At 50.2% G+C, this 24,738-nt stretch overlaps 1 protein-coding gene across 1 annotated transcript in view; it reads left to right on the top strand.

Moving 5' to 3' along the window:
* The window catches only part of NOS2 (nitric oxide synthase 2), a 48,750-nt gene extending 24,012 nt beyond the window's left edge, over positions 1-24,738 (top strand). Inside the window, exons 7-24 of the mRNA XM_015421913.1 lie at positions 136-310; positions 1,372-1,473; positions 2,080-2,274; positions 4,493-4,575; positions 5,728-5,872; positions 6,532-6,636; positions 6,732-6,781; positions 7,073-7,247; positions 7,838-7,970; positions 8,554-8,632; positions 9,693-9,871; positions 12,043-12,206; positions 13,131-13,341; positions 13,768-13,855; positions 15,588-15,709; positions 18,108-18,256; positions 24,018-24,212; positions 24,610-24,738. Coding sequence (XP_015277399.1) covers positions 136-310; positions 1,372-1,473; positions 2,080-2,274; positions 4,493-4,575; positions 5,728-5,872; positions 6,532-6,636; positions 6,732-6,781; positions 7,073-7,247; positions 7,838-7,970; positions 8,554-8,632; positions 9,693-9,871; positions 12,043-12,206; positions 13,131-13,341; positions 13,768-13,855; positions 15,588-15,709; positions 18,108-18,256; positions 24,018-24,212; positions 24,610-24,738 — 2,479 coding nt within the window. The remainder of the gene's footprint in view (positions 1-135; positions 311-1,371; positions 1,474-2,079; positions 2,275-4,492; positions 4,576-5,727; positions 5,873-6,531; positions 6,637-6,731; positions 6,782-7,072; positions 7,248-7,837; positions 7,971-8,553; positions 8,633-9,692; positions 9,872-12,042; positions 12,207-13,130; positions 13,342-13,767; positions 13,856-15,587; positions 15,710-18,107; positions 18,257-24,017; positions 24,213-24,609) is intronic.

A 24,738-nucleotide genomic window follows, 5' to 3' on the forward strand; every position in this document is an offset into this window, starting at 1 on the left:
GGGGGGATCGACGGTTGAGCTTGCCTGGCCGCTCCGTCTGTGCTCTTCCTCAGAATAGCAGAACCCGGGGGCGGGGGGGAGCAACCCCAAAGGATAGCCCAGCGCTAATACACTTGCGTGTGATTCTTCTGCCAGGTACGAGTGGTTCAGAGAGCTGGGCCTGAAGTGGTACGCAGTCCCGGCGGTCTCAAACATGCTCCTTGAGGTTGGAGGCTTGGAGTTTACAGCCTGCCCGTTCAATGGCTGGTACTTGGGGACTGAAATCGGGGTACGGGATTACTGTGATGTTCACCGCTACAATATACTTCAGGTAACTTTTTTGTTTTAAAGAATAAAAGAGAACGTCAGAGGTACCCTGCTGGATCAGAAGAGTGGCGCATCTTGTGCAGCCTCCTGTTTCACCGAGTGGCTAACCTTGGAGGGCCAACAAACAGAGCATGGAGGCCGAGGCCTTCCCTGATGTTGACTCCTAGCACTGGTATTCAGAAGCTGGCTGCCACTGGATGTCACAGGTCCCTGCAGCCACCCTGGATTGCAACCACTGATAGACCCGCCCTCCATGAATCAGTCCACCCCCCCACCTTCTGAAGGCTTCTGTCCCCCTGGCCATCACTACATCCACTAGCCCTGGAGTTCCATGATTTCAGCACCTGTTGAGTAAAGAAGCGTTTCACCTGGTCTGTCCTGAATCCATCCTCTTGTCTGGGAGCGATCATGGGCTTCTACTGTAGGAAAGGGAGGGAAAGCTCTTGTGAGCACCCAGTAAGTCCCAGCAGCTTATACCCTGCCTCAGGTCATAGGCCAGGCCCAAGAGAAACATTGGCTGATTTCGCACTAGAGCTGCCTCGATTTCGCACCGCCGTTTGCCCCAATACTATTGGTAAATTTCACACCCGAAGCCGCGGGGCTGCATTTGACCCGCGGCTTCGCCCGATTTCCTCCGCAGTTTCATGATCCTCAAAAAACAGGATCGCGAAACTGCGGGGGAAATCAGGCGAAGCCGCGAGTCAAAATGCAGCCCCGCAGCTTTGGGTGTGAAATTGACCAATAGTATCGGGGCAAATGGCGGTGCGACATCGAGGCAGCTCTAGTGTGAAATCAGCCAAGCAAACAAAGGGTCTTAAATGCTAAAGGCACCCACACTTAGGGTCTAATTAGCCCCAACACAACTCATGTTTAACATGTGAGTCAGGCAAAAGGGACTCATTTCATAATCGATCCTTCCACCTCTCAAGTTGGGCTGTTTCAGAATGCTCCGTAACATCACAGGTATTCAGGGACCGGGGGCCGAGCTCAGAGTCTGGGTGTCGTTTCTCTCCTGTGCTGCCGGTGGCCCCTGAGAAACAGAACATCGCCTGTTGTGCTTTGCAGGAGGTGGGGAGGAGGATGGGCCTGGAAACCAACAAGCCCTCCTCCCTCTGGAAGGACAGGGCTGTGACCGAGGTGAATGTCGCTGTCCTGCACAGCTTCCAGGTAAGCGAGAGCTAAGGTGGGGTGGGGCAGTTCTCAGTGGCGGAACGCCGGCTGTGCGTATGGGAAGTCCCAGGTTCAGTCCCTGACCTCACCCGTTAAAACCTCTCAGATAGCACGCTGCGAAATATTTCTCTGGGACCAAGAACAGTGTTTGGCAGGTACCTTCTTAGAAGAGGTGTTCCCTCTCTCATGTGGGAGGGAATGCCTCTTCCAAAATGACACTTTCTTGGAAAAGGAATCTCACATGCAGGACGAGATGCCTTTCCCAATATGACTCCTTCTTGGAAGAGGAATTCCTTCTCTCATATGCAGGGTGGGGTGCCTCTTCTGAGATTGTACCAGCTATATGTGTGAAAGTGGCGGACTCTAATCTGAAGAACCAGGTTCGATTCCCCACTCCTCCACATGCAGCTGCTGGGTGACCTTGAGTCAAAGTTCTCTTAGAGCTGTTCTCTCAAGAGCAGTACTCTCGGAGCTCTCTCAACCCCACCTACCTCACAGGGTGTCTGTTGTGGGGAGGGGAAGAGAAAGGAGATTGTAAGCCGCTTTGAGATTCCGTGTGAAGGGCAGGGTATAAATCCAATCTCCTCCTCCTCCTTCTTCCAGGAACAAAATGTCACCATAATGGACCATCATTCTGCTGCTGAATCCTTTATGAAGTACATGCAGAATGAATATCGGATACGAGGAGGATGTCCAGCTGACTGGGTTTGGCTTGTCCCTCCCATCTCAGGCAGTATCACACCTGTCTTCCACCAGGAGATGTTGAATTACGTCCTCTCCCCTTTCTATTACTATCAGGTGAGCAAAGAGCAGATCCCTGAAGGTTGTTTTGGACCTTCCGGCGCAGGGAGTCTATCACAGGTCTTTACTTCCCTCCAAAAGTATAGCTCCCGTCCCTCCACCAGTTAAGCCTCCCTTCTTTCTGCCTCAGTTTTGAGCAAAGTATAACTTATTAGCACTACCAGTCAACAGATCTACAAGGAATCTGGAAAAGTTGGGAGTTCACTCCTCCAGCTCTCCTCCCAGGCAGAAATGGGAAGTTGCTCCAGAAAAGACTTCCGATCTGCTTCCCCCGCTGCAGCCAGGCCCTCCTCTCATGGGGGTGGGGTGGGAGAGCAGCCCCGCGTCTGCAGGCAGGGGTCGGCCCTGTTGGGCCAAGGGCTTTGGCAGCCACCCACTGTAAGTAGTTTTCCGAAGGGCTTTCTTTTGTCATGAAAAGCCGCTTCGGGCTCCTTCAGGTGTGGTTGGCATCATTTGGCATCCAGTGTTTTGAACCAGTGAGCTGGCCAAGTCCTCTGAAATAGGAGGAGCTGGGGGTGAATGGCTCCCCCCACCCCCGAAAACAGCTTTCCCGTCACGCATCCTCCAGGCCTTGGCTGCAAGGACGTTTAGAGTGTCTAACCAATGGATTGCTCAGTAACTTCAAGATCAGGCAGTCTCATGGCCCTGGTAGGTTGATAGGAATGATGTACATCATTCAACTCATCTAGATTTCTCTCTGGGGTTATCCAGAGAACCCATGTAGAATAGCAGTGAGAACGTTGGACTAGGACTGGAGAGACCTGAGTTCAGATTCCCACTGTGTCAGGCAGAGCGGCCTTCTCCCTCAACCTAGCCCACCTGACTTGGTGGCTGGGAAGACAGAATGAAGGAGAGGAGAATTAGGGCAGGTGAGCTGCTTGGAGAAGAGTAGGAAGAGCTGCTAGACTGAGGTTGTGGTTACAGGGCAAGGCAATTGTGCTTTGTTCCCGATATAATTAAAACCGGAATATTTTTTTCCGAGTTGGGATGTTCACACATCCCTCCCTGAACCGCAAGCTCGCCCTCCCCACCTGCCCACCTCCCCCCCCCAGCAACTTTCCAGCCACCGGCCCGATGAAAAGAAAAGGAAAAGGCACCTGTGAAAGAGTTCTCCTTTCCGCCCGATGCTGCTGGCTGGCTGGGCACGGTCCCCGGGCCCTTGGGGCTCCCTCCCTCCCAATGCCGCAGCTTTGGGGACTCCTGGGGCGGATGCCAAAGCCCACTCACCTGACATGCCCCCCCCCCCCAGCTTCCTCCCCCAGGAACTGTCAACGCTGCCTCCATGCCGGGGGACGGCGGGCAGGACTTTTCTCCATGCATGATGAGCGAAGCCGGAAGGTTTTTTTAAAAAAATAATCGCAATCATTGTGAGAGATGGCTGTCCAGGTGGGCGAAATCACACATTCAGAGTGCAAGTGCCAGGAAAATACTTGATTTTCCCAGGGGCAGGAAAAACTGGGAGCATTGCGGGAGTGAGCCCGCTTCAGCACGGGAGGCGGATTCGCCTGTCTGATCAGCGAACTTAAATGCAGGAGGGAACAGCGGCGAACCCCAATCAAATGGACCATGTGACCGCAGCCAAAGTCTTAGTTGGGAAATATATGGGTACCTGCATTTTTTCCAGTAGTGGTGCTTAAAGCGGTCCGGGAGGGCAATTTCCAGTCACGGAAAGATCGTGTGTGTGTGTGTGTGTGTTAAAAAACAAGAAACGACTGCAGTGGCAGGGTCCTTGGTTTATATTGGGCTGCTTCTGGCAGCTAAGCTAAATTACTGGGAAACAGATGACAGATTTCGAGTGTCATCTGCCATTTAGCAAACACAGGGAGCTCGGAAAGGGGCAAACAGGACCCCCTCCCTGCCGCTGTTTCCGCTGGTGACTTTGGTGCAGGAGGGAGGCCCGAAGCCCCTCCTGCCCCCTCGGCTGGGCAGTGGGGTGCTTTGGAAGAGCGAGTCCCCCTCATGCATGTGTGGCTGTCAGCTGTGGTGGAAGACCCCCTGTACCCGTTAGTCCTCACCCTTTCCCAAAGGACCCCTCCATAACCACGCTGTGGCAAGCCAGGTGTGCCAAACAGCAGGGGGGGGTGAGAGAGGTAGACCAAAGCCGTGGGGGAGGGGGGGAAGCAGGCAGGAGAAGCCGCAGTGTTCAGTTCAGCGGCCACTCAAAAGGGAATGGGAGGGGGTCTGAAACTGCACCTGACTCCCCCTCCTCTTCAAGGTGGATGCTTGGAAAACGCACATCTGGAAAGATGAGGAGCGGAAGCCGAGGAAAAAAGATATCAAGTTTTGCATTTTGGCAAAGTAAGTTCCCAGGGTTGCATGCCCAGTGTGTTCCGCAGGGCCCAGGCGGAAGGGGGAAGTCAGGGGACTCTTGCCAGGGCCCAGAAGGACCAGCTCTGGGCCCCAGGCTCATTTCCTGGGGTGACTGGTTTACGGCACTTCAGATGTAAGAGAGTCCTTTTTTGTTCACAGTGTATGTGATCAGGATTATGTTGCTGTTCCGGAGCCATTCCAGAGAGACATTGCATTTGAGCTGAGTCAACATGTGAAGCTCAGAATTGCCTTCTCCTGAGACTTCCCGTAGTCATCCGAGGCAGACCACCTACAGGCAGACAGCTGACAGGCACTAGGAAGTCTGTCCTGCCCATGGAATTAGGCAAACTTGCAGCTTTTAGCAGTATCAGTAGCTACCCCCTGTACTTGCAACAAAATAAAATAAATAAACTTCATGTTCAGAGGCAGTATACCTCTCAGTATTGCTCCATGTGCAATGTTGCACATCAGTTCACACAAAACAGAGTACACAGGTTGGTCTGCAGTCCCCCCCCCCCCCCGGGGTCACATTCAGATTTAAGTTGCAGGTTCTCCTCGGTTCCTGTGTGTGCAGTGCTTGATTCAGATGAGGACCATGGTGCTTATGGAGAAACAAGCCAAAACCTATAGAAACAAGCCTTTCAAAATGAGCCAAAACACTCATCGAGCAGCTTAAAACGATACTGATAACACACAGTTTCCAGCTGAGAAGCAGACCATAAAACAGCTAAAAGCGATTTTTAGAAGCCCCTTTTTAGGTGATCGTTGTGACCATACAGCCTTAATTGGGAGGACTGGGTTGTTCAGTTCAGGACTTCACATCCTTCTGGTAAAAGCTGGACTGTCCACTGGGCGGGCCTTGGACTTCCAGGCCTCGACCTGTCCACTGGAAAACCGACATCAGCTTCGCAGTGACCCCCCAAGGATGGCCCCGGTGGAAACCCCCCCCCCAACACCTTGGCAAAGGGGCTTAGACCTAGAAGTATTTTAAGGCCCCAGTTTATTGACCTGGAATCTTTTCTGTTCAAGGATCACAGAAAAAAACTAACTTCCTTCTGACTATTTATTTCTATTAAAAGAAGTCAAGATAGAATTCTTCCTCTGGTAAGTGACCAGGCATCCCTGCCTCTTCTCCCCCAGGGCTGTGTTTTTTGCTTCCTCGCTGATGCGGAGAGCTGCAGCTGCCAGGATAAAAGTGACCATCCTCTATGCCACGGAGACGGGGAGATCCGAAACGCTGGCCCACCATCTGGGTGATCTGTTCAGTTGTGCTTTCAGTCCCAAGGTAACAGGACTCGTGTTGGTCCTTTCTCCAAGACAGAGAAAGGAAAGGAAACACAGAGATATTCAGGCAGCCTATCTACAATCCCTGAACATCTTTTGTATGATGGGTGTGTGTGTAGATTCCGACGCATTCGGCAGGATTTCTGGAGAGAGCCTATGCAAACATTACACACATGTACAGTGGATATATGAAGCTTCCTCATGAGTCAGACAGTCACTTCATCTAGCCTGGTATTCTCCTCTGACCAGCCTTGGCTCTCGGGTCTCAAGCACAGAAACGCCATCTGAAATGGCTGACCCAGAGAAGCCAGGGATTGAACCTGGGAGCAGGTTCTCTGCCGCTGAGCCGCAGCCTCTCTTTTCCATAGGATGTCCCACTATTAAGGCCTTCTGTGGACATACAAAGTCGCCTTGCACAGAGTCAGAACTTTGGTCCATCTGGCTCCATCTTCCCTCCTCTGACTTGCAGTGGCTCTCCAGGGTCTTGGGCAACATCTGTTGTCTGGAACTGGAGGTGCCAAGGAAGGATTGCATCTGGGACCCTGCCTCTGTGCTCCACCCCCCTGTCCAAACTGTTCTAAAGTTCTGAAGAACATGTGGCGATGAGGGCGGGGCTAGGAGACGTGATGCATTCCTCATGAGGCCTGTTTGTTCTCCTAGGTCATCTGTATGGACAGCTACAATCTAAGTGACCTGGAGAAAGAAACTCTTCTTCTGGTCGTGACCAGCACTTTTGGAAATGGTGATTCACCAAGCAACGGAAAAGTAATTTTCTCGATACATTCTGTATTCATTTTGCTTCCTGTTATCAATGGGGACTGCCAATTCAACTTAAACAATTGTCTTTATTTTGGTTGCAGAAAGTGAAGAATGCTCTGTTGACTACGAAACAGCTCAGTAACAAATTCAGGTAACTTTGGGGGTCTTGCATTTATCATGGGATGATTTGGGGGTTGCTCCAAAAATGGGTTTTGTTTTTTTCTTATCCAGGTAGCTTTAGATAACAAGGCCCTACCTAGAGTACAAGCTTATATATAAAACATGACCCAACTAGAGTACAAGCTTATTATCAGTTTTATACGACTTTAAATGTCATGGTTCCGTACCAAGGAATTCTGGGAATTATTGTGCACTTGTTGTGCTATCACCTTCTTTTGATTCATCACCAAATACCATTAATACATGTTTCCTCTTGGAACAGATACGCTGTATTTGGCTTGGGGTCAAGCATGTATCCAGAGTTTTGTGCCTTTGCCCATGCTGTTGACCAAAAGCTTGCACAGCTGGGGGCCTCGCCAGTCACCCTGACAGGAGAAGGGGATGAACTTAATGGACAGGAGGAAGCTTTTCGCGTCTGGGCCGTTAATACATTCAAGGTAACTACAGCAACCATAATGCAGTGTCTACTGCCAGTTCGTGCAGACACAGGACTGGAGGGAACCAGCAAGTCATTAGGATTAATGATTTGATGGATAGAGTCTTGGGATACTGTATGTGCTCCAGAAAGAATCTGTGTAATATTGCCCCCACTGGTTGGCAGACGGTGTGAAGGATTTGTTACAAATTTCGAAAGCCTGCCTTTTGGTTCTCAAGGCATTAAAATTGTGTTAAAATGTTGTAAAAGAAGCAACATTTATTTAGGGTGTACACTGGTCGGGGCTTTGGATCTAGAACAGCCGTCCAGTGTGCTTGCTCTTGCAACAGCTACAGTAATGAAAGTGGCAGAAACAAAAGTGATCATGAGGACAGCTTATAAAAAAAGAAACTAAAAGGGACATATTTGCATGTCACTGCTTGTGACTGGCTTCATCTGGGCTAGGACCAAAAGTGTCTGAAATATGCTGAACATCACTTGCCCCAGCAACAATGTGGGGTCAACAGTAAATTGTATAGAATATTATTAGTAAAACCAGCAGCTTATTAATATGTATTTTCATTTTCATCAACCCTTCTTGTGTCTTGAAAGAGTGCCTGTGAAATTTTCGACATCCGTGGAAAACACAGCCTCCAGTTGCCCAAAGCGTTCACCTGCAACGAAACCTGGGATCCCAAAGATTTTAGGATTGTGTATGACTCTCAGCCGCTGGATTTGGAGAAAGGTATGCTCTCCTTCACACATACACAGCCACTCTTTCTTTTCCAGGGTTCGTCTTGGTTTCAACAAATGTGAAAAGCACTGGGGGGAGTCGGGGACTTCTATTTAGGGTGTAAGCTGGACAGGGCTTTGGACCTAGAACAGCCATCCAATGTGCTTGCTCCTGCAACAACTGCAATACTTCCTCAACCTGTATGTTGTTAAAGATATTTCTACAAAGACAGCACACCTCTAGTACCTTGTTTTCTCTATAAAGAAATGGTCCCTGCAAAACTGCCCTGAACACTACTGCAGGAAAGGGGGAAATGATCGAATTACCTGGCCCCAGTCAGATGTATCTGTGGGGTTCTGAGTATGACAAGCTCCGTCCCAGATCCATGGTTCCAGGTGTGTGCGTGGGCTCTGCCACTGACCAGAGAGACTTAATGTGTGCATGCATTCCTTGGTGTGAGTGGGCCATGTCCAAGCATTTGAGATGAACAGGGAGACACTTGCGACTGTAAACCTGCTGAACTTCCTGCAGCTGCAGGGTGTCATCTCTATAATGCTTTAAGGTTGAAATAACTGATTTATTTTTTTCCTCCCAGCACTTGGTGACATACATGGGAAAAATGTGATTCTAACAAAGCTCAAATTTCGGCACAATCTGCAAAGTTTACAGTCCAGGTATGCCACTTTTTAGGATCTGTACCTGTGGGTCATAGGTGGGGGACAGACTGAATTCCTTTTGCACAAACCGGTTTGACTTAGGAGTTCATCCTCCTTTCTTGGGATGAAACTGTGACAATCCCTTTTCCTGACCACACTGAAATAGTACCAGAAATGTTGCCTATTTTTTTGCAACAGCTGTGGTTTGAACAGCCACAAAACAAATAAACAAACAGTGAAAATGAGCCCAAAAAAGGTTCAGAATGACAAGAAAAAGAAACAAAAAAGGGTACCTGAGGACATCGCTGGGATGGTGCTGAGCAGCTCTGTCTGACTGCCCCTGCACTGGGGGGGGGGGGAAGCACTCGATGGGTTGAAAAATAAAAGATGCATTTAACAAGGACTCTTTAATTTACTGTGATAAGTATGACATTGTGTTTGGGATTGCTGCTTTCAGTTAAATGCATAGGGCTGGATCTGCATGTCTCCCGGGTGCAATCTGCGCTGCTGCAGGAGCAGGGGAGGGGGGAAGGTATGTGGAATTTAGATGAGATGCAACCTACATGACTGGGGTCTGCTTCATGTCAGCTCCTCCATGGTCCAGTAGGCCCCTGTGCACCATTCCTTCCAACTGTGCTCATTTTTCTCATTCCCCTCCCTATTCAGCCATCTCTGTATGCTCTTTTAATATAACACTCCTTTTTTTGAAGAGGGGAGAGGAAATTGACACACTACAAAATAGCTGACTCTACTTACAGTAGAAAATGAAGCCACATATATAAGCAAAGTTTTATACAACTTTGAAACTTTTGAGGGCCAGTTATGAAGTTCCCAACACCACAGAATGCTCTGCACAGTTCAAAGGCCTCCCTCATTCCAATGAACCATCTGATTAAAGCAGAGATGTGGCTGGCCACGTTTTCCATAAACGGCCAAGAAGCCTTCAGAAAACCTGAGACCGTCATTCTCCCCGCTGCTCCTAACTCTTGGACAAAAGGCATCCTGTCCCTTGGTTTCCAAAGGATGTCCGGCAGCTGTTAAACACTGGGTGGGTCTGGTTTTCTCCTTGTCGCTTCAGCCGGACAACGCTTCTAATTGAACTTTCCTGCAAGACTAATCAGGAAATCCAATATCTCCCTGGAGACCATCTCGGAATCTTCCCTAGCAACCAGAAAGCTCTCGTTGATGGAATCATGGCCTGTGTCGCGGATGCCCCTCCGTCTGATCAGACCATCAGACTGGAAACACGCTGTGACCGTAAGTCAGGGCAAGACCACGGGAAAGAAGATGTCTGTGGCCAGAATCACGTGGCAGCCTCTGCAGCTGTGCCCTGGAAGACTCAGAACTGGCCTCCCCAGCCGGAGGTGGGAGCATGTCAGCCAGGGCGATGGTTGTGACTGCCTATCAGATCGTAGGACTCACAGAACAGGCCTGGAATGTTTATTGGCTTACTTATTAAAACATCTATTCCTTGCCTTTCCTCGTGATCCATGGCTGCTGAAATGATGAATCACTTGTCATAAATGCTTCTGTCCATGGCCATTTCATTCATTAGGGAGCCAGAAAAGGGGGCAGAAGTCTGTGCAGTGTAGAAAGTGGGAGAGCTTCACTACCATTTGGAAGCCAAGATTGCCAGCAGCACCCTGGGCCTGCCAAACACCCATTCCTCGTGAAGTCAACGTGTTGCTTGATAGTATCGCTCTCGCTCCGAATGGGCTTTGTTTTCCACCGTGACTTCATCTTGGAGCCAGAGCTGCAAGGCCAATTATGATGTTCTCATTATACTCACTATGTCCTCCTGGGGGCGATGGTGCTGTGACAGCAAGGGCAAATGAGACCCCTGCGGTTTGCTAAGATCAACGTCAACAACAGGGAAAAGCCACAGAAAGCTTGGGGTTCCACACATTCCCCCCCCCCCCAAGCACACCTTTCACCCTGATAATATCTGCAGAAAAATGTTCGATTGGCTAGGGGTCATTTCCTGCCGGAGCGCCCCGGAGAGGTTCTCTGGCAGTAACGAGCCCGGGCCCCGCCCCCTCCCAAGGGGGGGGGGAATTAAAGGCCTGGCTTCCCTGCGCAATCTTCTCTGAGTGCCCCGCAACCACGGGGCATTTGGAGAAGATCCAGCCCAGGCTGGAGACAGGAAGGGGAGCCGAGCAGACGTGCCCTCCTTTTCCCCTGAATCTCTCTGCCTTTGCAGAGAGAGTCAGGGGGGAGGATTTAAATGCCTGGTTTCCCTGCGCAATCTTCTCTGAGTGCCCCGCAGCCACGGGGCACTTGGAGAAGATCGCAGAGGAAAGCCAGGCATGTGTGCCTGGCTCCCCTTCCTGTCTCCAGCCAGCCCAGGCTGCCTGGAGACGGAAAGGGGAACCAGGCACACATGCCCTCCTTTCCCCCTGAGCCTCTCCGTTTTTGCGGAGAGACTTGGGGGGGGGTTTAAATGCCCGGCTTACTGCCAAGGCGGGCTGGGGGGGAAGCGAAGCGAGAGGAGGTTTAAAGTTTAAACCCCTTCTCTCTAGAATCGCGCAGCAGCAGTGGCATGATCTTTCCATTGTATTCTATGGGGCCATGGAATGCAATGGAAAGATCCTGCCACCCCTGTGGCGCGACTCTAGAGGGAAGGGGTTTAAACTTTAAGCCCCTTCTCTCTTCACTCCCCCCCACCCCACCTTGGCAGGCAGGCTGGGGAAGGGAAGGGGAGGCTTTTGAAGATGCCTCCCCCCCTTTTTTTGCTTCCCCTTCTAACATCACTTCTGGTGATGTCAGGGGGCGTGGCATATGCTAATGATTATGCTAACAGCAGGTACGCTAATGAGTTCCTGCACCTCTTTTTCTACGACATGACCCCTGGGTATGGCCCTAACGGCTTAGGACAAGACCTACTGCTCTCCACTCACCCCGCCCCATCGTCTCTGGGTTTTTGGACATGTAAATAAAAGTTTGCTCTGGGAGACCCAGGTTCAAATCCCCACTCTGCCATGGAAGCTTGCTGGGTGAGCAGCAGCCGCCCACTGTCAGTGGAACCTGCCTTGCAGGGTTCTTGTGAGGATAAAGTGGAGGGGGGCGGGAATGCTGTGAGCGGCTTTGGGTCCCCACTGGGGAGAAAGGAGAGGTAAAAATGAAGTGAATAAATGAATACATGCCGGAGAATGTTTTTATGATGTAATTGTTTTTATTATATTCAAAAAAGGAAAACGGCAGAGCTGCCTCTTCTACTCAGCAAGGTTCTCTTGCGGGTGAAATTGGCTGGAATGAGCAATTGGGTTCAGGGCAGCAGTGGAGCTGGAAAGCCCCAAGAAAAGCACCTGGCTTGTTAATGACCCGGCTTTGCTAAGAGGCAACTCTCTCCCCAGCTGCCTTCCTCTTCGGGAAACGCTTTCTTGCTTCCTTTCTTTAAAGTCCATCTCCTGTTTCCCCTTCACTTCCAGGGGGCTACTGGACTGCTGACAAGAAGTTTCCAGCCTGCACCTTCTCCCAGGCCTTGACGTACTTCCTGGATGTCACCACTCCCCCTTCTCAGCAGATGCTCAGAAGGCTTTCCCAGGTGGCCGGGGGAGACGGGGACAAGGCCAGGCTGGGCCTCCTGGGTCAGGTGAGTCGGGACCTTTGGCCGCTACTTTGTGGGGCGCCTGTTTTCATTGGCGAACGGGGAAACTAGGCTTTGGAGCCCAATAAGAACCCTTTGCTTTCAAAGCGCTTCGCACACTTGATTCTGCAGTCTGTACAGCAACCCTGGTCAGTAGGCCAGTGCTGTTATCTCCCTGTTGCTGGGATGGCGGGGGTGGCTGAGGCTGAGGGGAAAACACGGCCACCTGCTGAATGCCTGGCAGGGCTGAGATCTGAACCTGGGACCACAGATGTCATAGGTCATCCTCTGAGCCAGAACGCCACATGGGCTTCTGGTTAAATGAGTTTAGTCGGTTAAAATCAATTAGATTTCTCATTTAAAAACTCAACAGGAAAGGTGCCCCTCAGTTGATTGGACAATACATTTTTAAAAGCTCATTCCTTTAAATATTTGTGTGTTTCATGTTCTTTATATTCCGCCTTATGGCCATCCAGTCCTCAAGGCAGAGTAGAAGAACTAACAAATCAAGTCAATACAATCCACAGGAATAATTGCATTAAAACACGAACCAAGCGGCAGTTATTTAAAAGACTTCAGTTTGGTAGAAGTTAAGCATAGCACGATACAAATAAAGATTAATAAACATTAATAAAGATTGATTTGACAGATCAATTTAATAAACATTGATTGAATAAGGATTAATTTAACAGCAATAAGCTGTTGAAAATAAGGAAACAAAACACACATGCTGGCAGGCAATGTCTAAAGCCCAGGGAAATGAATTCTTACCTCATGCCTTATACAAACTGCAAGTGGCCAGGGCCATTTTCAAAGAGGCATTCCCCATTCTCTGTCACGCAAGGGGGTGGGGGTGGGGATGCCTCTTCTAAGACAGCGTCTTCTGTGATACTGTGGAAGTATTGCCCATGACTACGTTTTTCATTGCAGAGCTTGGAGGAATACAACAAGTGGAAATTTCACAACAGCCCTACCATTCTGGAAGTCCTAGAGGAATTCCCATCCATTGAGATCTCTGCATCTTTCTTGCTGTCTCTATTGCCTTTGCTAAAACCCAGGTACTACTCGATCAGTTCCTCACCGGACTGGGAACCCAAGGAGCTCCATCTGACGGTCGCCGTGGTCACCTTCAGGACCAGAGGTAATCGGTGAGAGGCTCTCTTGAGGTGATTCCTTCAGCAGCCGTGTTTCTTGACCAGGGTTGCCAGCCTCCAGGCGCGTCCTGGAGATCTCCCAGAATTGCAGCTGATCTCCAGAAAACAGAGATCAGTTCCTCCGGAGAAAATGGCTGCTTTGCAGAGGGAGGTCTATGGGATGATCTCCCTTCCCTTCCTCCCTCAAGCCCCACCCTTCCCAGGCTCCACCCACCCCCAAATTCCCAGGAATTTCGCAACCCAGAGCTGGCAACCAGAGGCCCCCCCAAACACAAGTCTCAAGGGGGCCACAGGACACCACGGGACACCGGAAGAATGACAGGAAAGGCCTGCTCAGCTTATTCCTGGACAGTGCCAGGAGATCCAGCTGATATTTCATAAAGACTTGATTTGGTCTTCCCTCTTTTTCTCAGGTGGAAAAGGTCCTGTGCACCACGGGGTATGCAGCACCTGGCTGAACACTGTCGACCTGAGAGAGACAATCCCCTGTTTTGTGCGCAGGTAAGAAACTAGTGAAGAAGTGACCAGAAAGCCTATCCAGGCCTCCAAAAAAATATAATACTAGTTGAATGTGTTCTGCTTTGAATACAGGTCTTTGAATTATTCATTTCGTGGATTTATATGCTGCTTCTCCAGGGTCCTGCCCAAGTCAGCATACAGATAAAACAACACTGTATAAACATAATAAATTACCAATATATAAACAAGATAATATGAAAACGAAACTACACAGAAGTATAGTGTCCAGATCACGTGAAGGGATGGTATCACTTTACTCTGCTCTGGTTAGACCTCACCGAGAATATTGTGTTCAGTTTTGGGCACCACAATTTAAGAAGGATGTTGACAAGCTGGAACGTGTCCAGAAGAGGGCAGCGAAGATGGTGAGGGAGGGGTCTGGAGACCAAGTCCTGTGAGGAAAGGTTGAAGGAGGAGCTGGGTACATTTAGCCTGGAGAGGAGACGACTGAGAGGTGATATGATAATCCTCTTCAAGTACTTGAAGGGCTGTCATCTGCAGGATGGTGCGGAGTTGTTTTCTGTTGCCCCAGAAGGTCGGACCAGAACCAATGGGTTGAAATTAAATCAGAAGAGTTTTGCATCTAAACATTAGGAAGAACTTCCTGGCAGTGAGAGCAGTTCCTCAGTGGAACAGGCTTCCTCGGGAGGTGGTGGGCTCTCCTCTTTGGAGGTTTTCAAACAGAGGCCAGATGGGCATCTGACAGCAATGCTGATTCTGTGAACTGAGGCAGATCATGCGAGGGACGGCAGGAAGGGGGGCCTCAGTGCTTAGTTCTCGTGGCCCTTTCTTACACGCTCAGGGAAATGCTGATTGCCACTTTGGGGTTTCAGGAAGCAATTTTTCTCCAGGCCAGTGTAGCTGGAGATCCTGGAGGGTTTTTGTCATCTTTTGGGCGTGGAACAGTGGTCACTGCGGGTGTGGAGAGGGTAGTATTTGTGAATTTCCTGCATTGTGCAGGAGGTTAGACTGGATGACCCTGGAGGTCCCTTCCAACTCTATGATTTTGTGAAAACAAGCCAGTGGCTTAAAATCAGCATAAAACAACCACTGAAGCACAAAGGGTTACACTCAGTGGTTAGATGTTTTCCAGCGAAGGGGTACAAAATGAAGGCGTCGAAGTGGGTGTGGGTGGGTTATTAAAAAACAGTAAGTCTCTAGCACCCCTCACAGAGATATAAGGGAAAAGGCACATCTCCCTCCACAAGGGAAGGGGCAGAGCAGAGGTGTCGACTGTCAAGCTCATTTGTCACGAGGACCAGAAGATCTGGCGTGTCACTTTGTCGGGCCAGGCCTCATGTGCTATAAAATGTAATGCCAGGGACCGGAGATGCTTTACCACTGGCTGTGACCATTATACCCCTCCCCAGCTGGTCTTGGGGCCAAACCAGCCCTTTCCACCCCCGATATCGGGCCAGAACTGACAGAAAAAACCCATGCAGAGAAGCCCCATCCGGCAGCCCTGCCTCCCAGCGCATGTGTGGCCATCAGGCCATGGGGTGAACCTGTGAACAGTGTTCTGTGCAGTAAGGCCCGAAGCCCTTGCACATTCCGAAGAGAGAGTGGGAAGGGGCCTCTGGGTTCCTGTGGCTTGCAAAAGCTATGTGGGCGCGTACTGTAGGGAAACTCAGACTGCTGGACCTTTGTCCTGAGCAGCAAAGGGGATTTCTGCATTTGTCTTAGTGAACCCATTCTCTGGTTTTCATATTGCTAGTGCTAATGGGTTCCGGCTTCCAAAAGACCCAAGCAAGCCATGCTTTCTGATAGGCCCCGGCACAGGGATTGCTCCGTTTCGAAGCTTCTGGCAACAGCGTCTCTACGACTTGGAACAGAAGGGTAAGGAATTCATCTGCTTGGACTTAATGGCAGCCCAGTGAAGTCAACATCCGTCAACAGGGCCTGGCGCAGAGCTGCGGGCCAGGGCTGAGATAAAGCAACTGCTGGTGGTGGTGGTGGTGGTGGTGGTGGTGGTGGTGGTGGTGGTGGTGGTGGTGGGGAGTTTGGTGGTGGTGGTGGTGGTGGTGGTGGTGGGGAGTTAAAAGAGAGAGGTTGCAGAGGAGCTGCCCTGGGAGCTCCATGTTCAGAGCCAGGTTTTAAAACTAGGGGCCTCCAGGTGGACTTGGGCTCCCCCGGAATTATAGCTCATCTCCAGACTACAGAGATCAGTTCTCCTGAAGAAATGGATGCTTTGGAGGGGGACACCAATCTTCCCACTAAGCTTCACAGTGTCGTGAGCAGAAGTTTTATCTTGTGAGCGAAAAAAGCTAGTAGCTACATTTGACTATTGCATAACCTTGCAAAAATCTCAGAACAAATTCTTTTAAACTGTATTTAAACTATATTTTAAGAATAATTTAAACATTATAAGAGAAAATAGAATCAAGTCAACTTTCATTACACCAAATGTTGTCCTCTACAGGGGTAGACCAGGGGTAGAGAGCTCTACCCCATCCAGTATATTTGTACACCTGGCCTTGGACTGTTGCTCTGCGCTGCCCCTTAGAAAACATACCAGCACTGGGGGGGGGGGGGCTGCAGTCTGCTTTGGTTTGTTTTAGTGAAATATGACAACCAGCATTACAGGTCAAGTATAACAGAGCAGGAACAATCACTATCAGAACCCTGCCTAACCTAGCAAACAGGAAGTTGCTTAAATGTTATCAACCTGCCCAAACCACTTATTTATTCAGATATTTATATCCCACTTTTCCTTGTGACTCAAGGCAGCTTACAAATCATACTGAAAAGCATAACAGGGGCGTGGGGGGGGATCAATTTTTTCTGGCTCAACTATATCCTATGGGAACCATTATAGTCAAAGAGCCCCATAGGCTATGATGGAGAATTGATCCAGGGGTATCTGGTGCTCTGGGGGGGGGGCTGTTTTTTTAGAGGTAGAGGCACCAAATTTGCAACATAGCTGCTGGTGCCTCTGCTCAAAAAAACCCCTAAGCTTCAAAAAGATTGGAACAGGGGGTCCAATTCTGTGGGCCCCAGAAGGAGGTGCCCCCATCCTCCATTGTTTTCTATGGAAGCTTGGTTGTGAACTGAGCAGAAATCCTCTGAGTTGGCCTCTGAAATGTTGTGTGTGAGCACCCCCTAGTGCAGCTTAGAGGGAACTCTGTGTGTGGGGGGAAATCTCTGACTTTGTACACAACTGAGGCCCCTGCCTTCCCTGGGCTCCACCCCCAAATCTCCAGGAGTTTCCCAACCTGGAACTGGCAATGCTATGCCCCTCTCCCACGCCCTGGGCCAGGAGAGACTTGGCAACCCTATTGAAAACTTAATTTTTAGCACAATTCAAACTGGGACCGTGGCACAAAGTGTGGGCTGGTTATTCTACATGCAGCGGTTTAGATCAGGAAAATGGTATTGGTGGAGGCATACCCTCCCCCCCCCCAGTTCAGATCTGAGTCAGGGTGCCCCCTGTGACTGATGATAATGGAGTTAAAAAACATTGCTGTGAACCTGTAACTCCGGCGCACACCCAGTGCAGCTCCGGGTCAGACCACTGGCCTGTTCAGGTCACTCCTCAAGCTGGCTGCAGATCTTCAGGCTCGCAGGTCCAGGGGAGCTTCTCAAGCGTCTTTGAGCCAGTCGTGCCAGGGACTGACCCAGGCCAGGCTGACCTCGTCAGATCTCAGAAGCCAAGCAGGGTCAGCCTTGGCTAGTATTTGGAAGGGCAACCTCCAAGGAACACCAGGGTCGTGAGGCAGAGGCAGGCAATGGCAAAAACCACCTCTGAAACGTCTCTTGCCTTAAAGACCAGTCTAGCTCACCACCTAGTGGTCCACAACCAGAAACAGCCTGTGCCAGCCACATAAAGGACTAGGTCTACGGGCCGACCACTAAGATAGATCACTGAAAGATGGCCGCCATCGACTAATAATATTATTATTGTCAGTATTACTTAATGTTAGCACCTCATAATGTTGGACTGTTTTTATATGGTTTTAGGAGTGTTTAAATTGTTTACTTATGAGTTTTTATCCTTTTATGTAAGCCGCCCTGAGCCGGCTTCGGCTGGGAGGGCGGGGTATAAAATTGATAAATAAATAATAATTAAAAGAGCTAGAACGTGTGGCTGCCAGATAATCTTGGGATCTCCTGGCGATTCTACACACAATGCCGATACGATAACAAGAAGAAGAAGAAGCAGCTGTCCAGTTGATGGGGTGGGACAGAAATGTTTAGAAGTGGTAATACTCATGAGGATTTTGGCTGCCGGTTTTAGGCATCAAAGGGAGAGGCATGACGCTGTTGTTCGGCTGCCGGTGCTCCAACCTAGATCATCTTTACAAAGAAGAAGCTCAGGAGATGAAGAGGAGAGGAGTGCTCCAAGAGGTCTACACAGCTTACTCCAGAGAGGATGGTCAGCCCAAGGTAATCCTCATTTCATTTTGCTTTTTAGGAAAGGTACCAGCAACACTTTAGCCAAGTAACATGTGTTGTGTTTCCTAAGAAGAGCCCTGCTGGGTCAGGCCAGCAATCCATCGAGTCCAGCATCTTTTTCACACAGCAGCCGACAATGCTCCCTCTAAGCTGTGGAGACTTGTGAGCAAAAATTCTACTTTGTGAGCTGCTGGCATTAAAGATGTGAGCGAGCGATTTGGCTACTGCATCAATTAGTTTGCCATGGAGCCCCATCCTTCCTGAGCTGAGACAACAATGTGTGAGCCGGAGGCTAAAAGACTGTGAGCTAGGTCACACCGACTCAGTTTAGAGAGCCAGTTTGGTGTAGTGGTTAAGTGCGCGGACTCTAATCTGGGAGAACTGGGTTTAATTCCCCACTCCTCCACTTTCACCTGGCTGGATGGCCTTGGGCAAGAGCTCTGATAAGGAGCTGTCCTTGAAGAAGAGCAGTTTCTGTCAGAGCTCTCTCAGCCCCACCCACCTCACAGGGTGTCTGTTGTGGGGAGGGGAAGGGAAAGGAGTTTGTAAGCCGCTCTGAGACACCTTTCGGTAGTGAAGGGCCATGGGGTATAAATCCAGTCTCTTCCTCTCTCTTCTAGAGGGAACACTGGCATCAACTAGTTGACCTGGAGGGCCAACCGAGAGGGCATCAAAGCCAAGGCCTTCCCTGGAAGTGGCCTCCTAGCGCCGGGTGCCATCCTCGTCATCCCCAGAGCCATCCACGATCTCATGGTGCTGAGAGTGCAGTTCACACGAGGGGCCTGCCACCCGCTTGCCACTGGCAGGGGCTGGGATAGGGTTGCCAGCTCCAGGGCAGGAAACTCCTGAAGATTTGGGGGTGGAGCCTGGGGAGCACCGGGACCTCAGTGGGGGACAAGGCCATGTAGAGTCCGTCCTCCAAAGCACCCATCCTGATCTCTGTAGCGTGGAGATGGGCTGTAATTGTGGGGGAGCCCCACTCCAGGTCCCACCAGGAGGCTGGCATCCCTAGGAGTGTGCCCCGTGTGGCAGGACAAGGCCAGAAGAAGGACAAGAGGCTGACCCACCATTTTGGATCTTATTTATTTATTTATTAATCTCATTTGTACCCCACCCTCCCCGCAAAGCAGATCAGGGCGGCTCACAGTCGATGCATAAATACAATTAAAACAACATAAAATAATCTAAAAGCAGTTCGGTTATAACTAATACACATTCATAAAGTGCTGGTGATGGTTAATTAGTTGTTTGAGATGGCTTACTTTAAGAGGTCTAGCAGTCATTCTGCTCCTGGTCTTCCTGTGTCTCAGCTAGGTGTCAAAACCAAGGGCCAGGGCTCCATGGTGGTGGCAGCTCCCTAGCTGAAGAGCTCCGTCTTGCAGGCCCTGTGGAACTGCAAGAGATCTCGCAGGGCCCTGATCTCCTCCGGGAGCTCATTCCACCAGGACGGGGCCACCATTGAGAAAGCCCCGGCCATGGTGGTAGCGAGCCTGGCATCTTTGAGGCCTGGGAGGGTCAGTTGGTTTTGAGACCCCGACTCTGGGGCATATACGGGGATAGGCGGTCCCACAGGTATCTCAGACCCTGGCCATATAGGGCTTTAAAGGTAAGAACCAGCACCTTGAAGCAAATTCGGCATGCTGTTGGCAGCCAGTGCAGTGTCCTCAGCAAAGGCTGGATGTGCTCCCACCTGGGGAGACCCATCAGAAGCCTGGCTGCAGCATTCTGCACTAGCTGTAGCTTCTGAATTTGCAACAAGGGCAGCCAAATGTACAGAGCGTTACAGTAGTCTAATCTTGAGGTGACCATTGCATGGATCACTGTTGCTAGGTTGGCACGGTTGAGGAAGGGAACCAGCTCCCTAATCAGCCATAGATGGTAAAAGGCCGACCCGGCAGTGGTTGCTACCTGGGCCTCCATTGTTAAGGAGGCCTCCAAGAGCACTCCCAAACTCTTAACCTCCGGCGCTGACACCAACGGCGCCCCATCGAAGGTCGGGAGTGGGATCCCTACCCTCGAACCGCCCCGACTCAAGCACAGGACCTCCGTCTTCGCCAGATTCAGTTTCAGCTGACTCAGCCTAAGCCAACCAGCCACAGCTTGTAATGCCCGGTCCAGGTCTTCCAGTCTGGAGTTGGACCGGCCGCCCAACATCAGATAGAGCTGGGTGTCATCAGTGTACTGGTGACATCCCAGCCCATGCCTCCAGGCAATCTGGGCAAGGGAGTGCTTATAGATGTTAAATAGCATCGGGGAAAGCACTGCCCCTTGGGGCACTCCACATTCTAGTGGGTACCTCTTGGACTGCTGTTCCCCTTTGTCCCCGACCTTGGAGAAAGGAAGCGAGCCATTGTAAGGCAAGCCCCTGGATTCCTATGTCGGCGAGGTGGCAGACCAGTAACTGATGGTCGACTGTGTTGAACACCGCCGACAGGTCCAACATCAGCACCACTGATCCACCTCGATCCAGATGCCTTTGAAGGTCATCTGTGAGGGCAACCAGTGCCGTCTCCCTCCCTTGACCAGCGTGAAAACCGGACTGGAAGGGGTCTAAAATGGAAGCGTCATCCAAAAAGCTGTGTAATTGGATCACCACTGTCCTCTCTATTAATTTGCCCACATAGGGCAAATTGGAAACCGGCAGATAGTTGGCCAGTTCAGCCAGATCCAGAGATGTTTTTTTCAACAGACCACTGCTTCCTTAAGCACCCCAGGGAACTGTCCCTCAACGAGGGATTTGTTGTTAATCTCCCGCAAGGTGCCTCAAAACCGTTGCAGCCGGCTTTGGTTAGCCATGACAGGCACGGATCAAGGCAGCATGTGGTGGGACGAACAGCTAGGAGCCGTTTGTCAACTTCCTCTAGGCTGAGTGGGTCGAAATGATCCAGAACCAGAATCGAAGACGTGCGTGGAGCCTTGAGCTTGCTCACTGCATCAACTGTGGCGGGGAGGTCGCGGCGGAGCAACAAGACATTATCCGCGAAACAGCTCGCACATGCCTCACAGCCCATGTCCAGTTCCCTAGCATTTGGTCTGCCCTGTGGCAGAGTGGTTATAGACCGAATTGTTCGAAGTCTTCTTGTTGATGAGCTCTTGGCTAGGGATGCTCGTACATCTGCAGGTTGGGCTCACATATCCTGTTGGGCAGCTGTGAACAGGGAGCTGCTTTCTCGACGGCCTGCTGGTTGACCGTGCTTGGCCGACAGCTGCTTCAGCGTTTTCCTTCCTAACGCTACAGTGCAGAGCCGTCAGCTTTTGGGTCGCCTTCTGTGACACGACCCAGTGGAGTCCTGGCTCCCCCGACCCACCTTTGCTGCGCCACTGCCTGGCTCAGCAGGCCCTTGGTTAAATAACAGCTAAATCTGTCATGAGTCACAGAAAATAACAACAACAACAACAACAACTGTTGTGTTTAAGAGAATCCCACCATTCAGTGTTCACTGTAGTGACGTTGGTAGCAGCTGATCTGTTTTTGTGCATGTGCAGTTCTGAAGAAAATCTGAGACCCACCTGCTCAGCAGGCATTCACAGATTTCAGGTGGGGCAATTTGCTTGTGCACGATCATCACAGTTGAAGAACACATGGTCAGCTGCTGAACGTCGGAGGGAGGGAGACAACCCCAGGCCCCCCTCCTTCTCAGTCCCCCACATAGGGTTAAGCCCAGCATCCACCAGGTCTAGTGGGGTGACCGATGCACCCTGCAAAAGTCCACACACTGGCCAGCTCATCAATCGCCAGTGGCCCTTTAAGCGTCAGGCACCCACTGACAGCTGGCCCTTTGGCAGCCATCTATCTGTCTGGAAGCTCCGCCCAGTGGGGAGAGATTGCTGTTGGGCCCTCACAGATGTGGTCACACCCCTGTAGGGCTTTTAGGTAGAGGCAGGCGGGAGGGGCGGCGCCAGGTCCTTCAAAAGGCTTGAGGGAGGATGCCAATGAGGAGAGACCAGCTCTCGGTCCCTGCTCATCCAAAGGCCCAGCTGCTTCTCCGGCTGGTTTCCTGATCCAGATATATGTTTTAAAATGTTTATTGTTTGTCTTGATGCTTTTGGCAACTCCCTCATCAAAATATCTTTTTGCATGCCTCATTATTGACTTGCATTTTTTTTGCCAGAGCCTGTGGTCCCTCCTGCTCAATTCATCGGGGCAGACTTTCCACATTTAAAAAGAAGCCCCTTTACTTTTTATAGCTTCCTTGACTTGTTTTGTTCACCATGCAGGCCTTCTTTTAGACTTGGCAACACCTTTCCTAACCTGTGGGAGGCATTTATTTGGGCTTCCATTTGTGTGGTGTTAAATAGCTCCCAAGCATCCTCTAGGGATTCGACTCTCTTGTGGTTTCCCCGTTCAGCTTCCTTTTAATAATTCCCCTCATTTTTGCTTGCTTGCTTTGAAAACCCCTTGCTGGGGTTGCCATAAGTCAGCTGATGGCCCTTTACACACACGCACACTCTCTCTCTCTCTTCATGTGTTGGCAGGGGCTGGGCTTGATGACCCTGGCGATCCCTTTCCAACTCTGAGATCACATTAACATCCAAGATATCCCGCACCGCTCCACAGAATCCCATTTGAAAACTAACACCCTGCAGAAACTATCCCAATACTTGTTTCATCTTCAAAGGTGTGAACAGTTTCTTGTGGATTACCAAGGATCATCAAGGATATGTCAAGGCTACATAATTAAACTGGCTTGAAACAGTAAACCGGCAGCTGCCAGAAGGGAGAGGCGTGCTCCTGGCTTTCTTAAAGAATGGGTCTGGAGCCTGTCTCCACATATGGAGTGTGAGCTGCTGAGCCTGTTATAGAATGACACATACGCCATTTTGGACTGACGTGCCATTTTCTCTCAAGCTCAGGGGCTTTATTTTGTATATTTAAAATTGTAATGCTTTAACTTGTAATCTGTAAGCTGCTTTGAGCCATGAGGGAAAGCAGGATAGAAATAGTTGAATCAATTGAGCAGTAAAAATGTGTGGCCCCCCTCAGCCCAGAGGAGACTGGTGGGTTTCTGTGACCTTCCCCAAGTTCCCTCCCCTGCCCTCCGAGGAGCAGTTTTTCTAGTTAAAAACAGAAAAGGGGATCATACTCTTTCATAAACGAAGCAGCAGGGCACCAAGCTCATGCTTTATCATCTTAACCTTGCATGGCCTTTTAGTCCTGCCCTCAAAAGGAAGGCGTGAGGCCTGAGGTCGGGCAAAGGGTGAAGAGGGAAGTCCTCACTGAGCTGAGGAGTGAGGGTGTCATTTGAGAAGCAAAAGAGCAGAATCACGGAACTTGTCCAGGAGCAGCCAAAAAACACGGACCACTGTTTATTTGTAAACATGTCTGAACGGTGTCCCTACTTTTGCAAGCCTGCTTGATCATTTTTTAAAAAAATGTTAACTGTCAGGCTGTTGAGCCTAGGACAGGAAGGGTCACGGCAGCTCATCTGCTGCACCCCTCAGATGACAAAACCTGGACCGCTGAATCGCTTCTCTGTTTGGTGTAGTGGTTAAGTGTGTGGACTCTAACCTGGGAGAACCGGGTTTGATTCCCCACTCATCCACTTGCACCTGGCTGGATGACCTTGGGCAAGCCATAGTTCTGTCAGGGCTGTTCTTGAAAAAGAGCAGTTTCTGTTGGAGCTCTCTGAGCCCCGCCTACCTCACAGGGTGTCTGTTGTGGGGAGGGGAAGGGAAAGGAGTTTGTAAGCTGCTCTGAGACTCCGAGTGAAGGGTGGGGCATAAATCCAATCTCTTCTCCTTCTCCTTTCAGGTCTACGTCCAAGACCTTCTTCGGACCAGACTCAATGCGGATGTACACCGGCTGTTACATGAGGAGAAAGGCCACCTGTATGTCTGTGGAGACGTCTGCATGGCAAGGGACGTGGCACAAACTTTGAAGGAGATGTTTGCGAAGCGGCTGGGCCTGACGGATGAGCAAGCGGAAGACTACGTCTTTCAGCTGAAGGTTTGTCACTCCGATTGCTACCAAATTCAACTCTGAAGACACTTCATGTTGGGATGTGGGATTCTGGTGTCTGACATCACACAGCCCTGTTTTCAGGTGTGACCACACAGTGCTTGAGTGGCTTTGTTAATCTGTTTCTTGACTTCATTCAATGGATACTTTAGTTCCAGAAAGGCTTGTTGTAGATCCCTCAGTTGAGAATCTCAGTCTGTAGGATTGGAGCAGATGCAGCTGTAGCATAGAGCCTGGCTATGTACAATTAATTGTTTGGTATGTTTAGGATGGTTTAGGCTGGAGGCATGTGGATATGTTTGTCGGTCAGTAGGTTTCCGGTATGAGAGGGACTGAAGCATGTGTGGCAAGATTCTTTTTTATAACCTTGGCTTTTTTTTTGCAGAGACAAAAACGCTACCATGAAGACATTTTTGGGGCTGTGTTTCTGCATGAGAGCCAAACTGACTCCGAAGAATCAAAATCCAACTGCAACACTTCCAGTGCAAGATCTCAACCACAGCTAACCTTTTAG

The sequence above is a fragment of the Gekko japonicus genome, unplaced genomic scaffold, assembly GCF_001447785.1.
Source record: "Gekko japonicus isolate JY-2015 unplaced genomic scaffold, Gekko_japonicus_V1.1 scaffold43, whole genome shotgun sequence".
In the NCBI taxonomy this organism is placed as follows: domain Eukaryota; kingdom Metazoa; phylum Chordata; class Lepidosauria; order Squamata; family Gekkonidae; genus Gekko; species Gekko japonicus.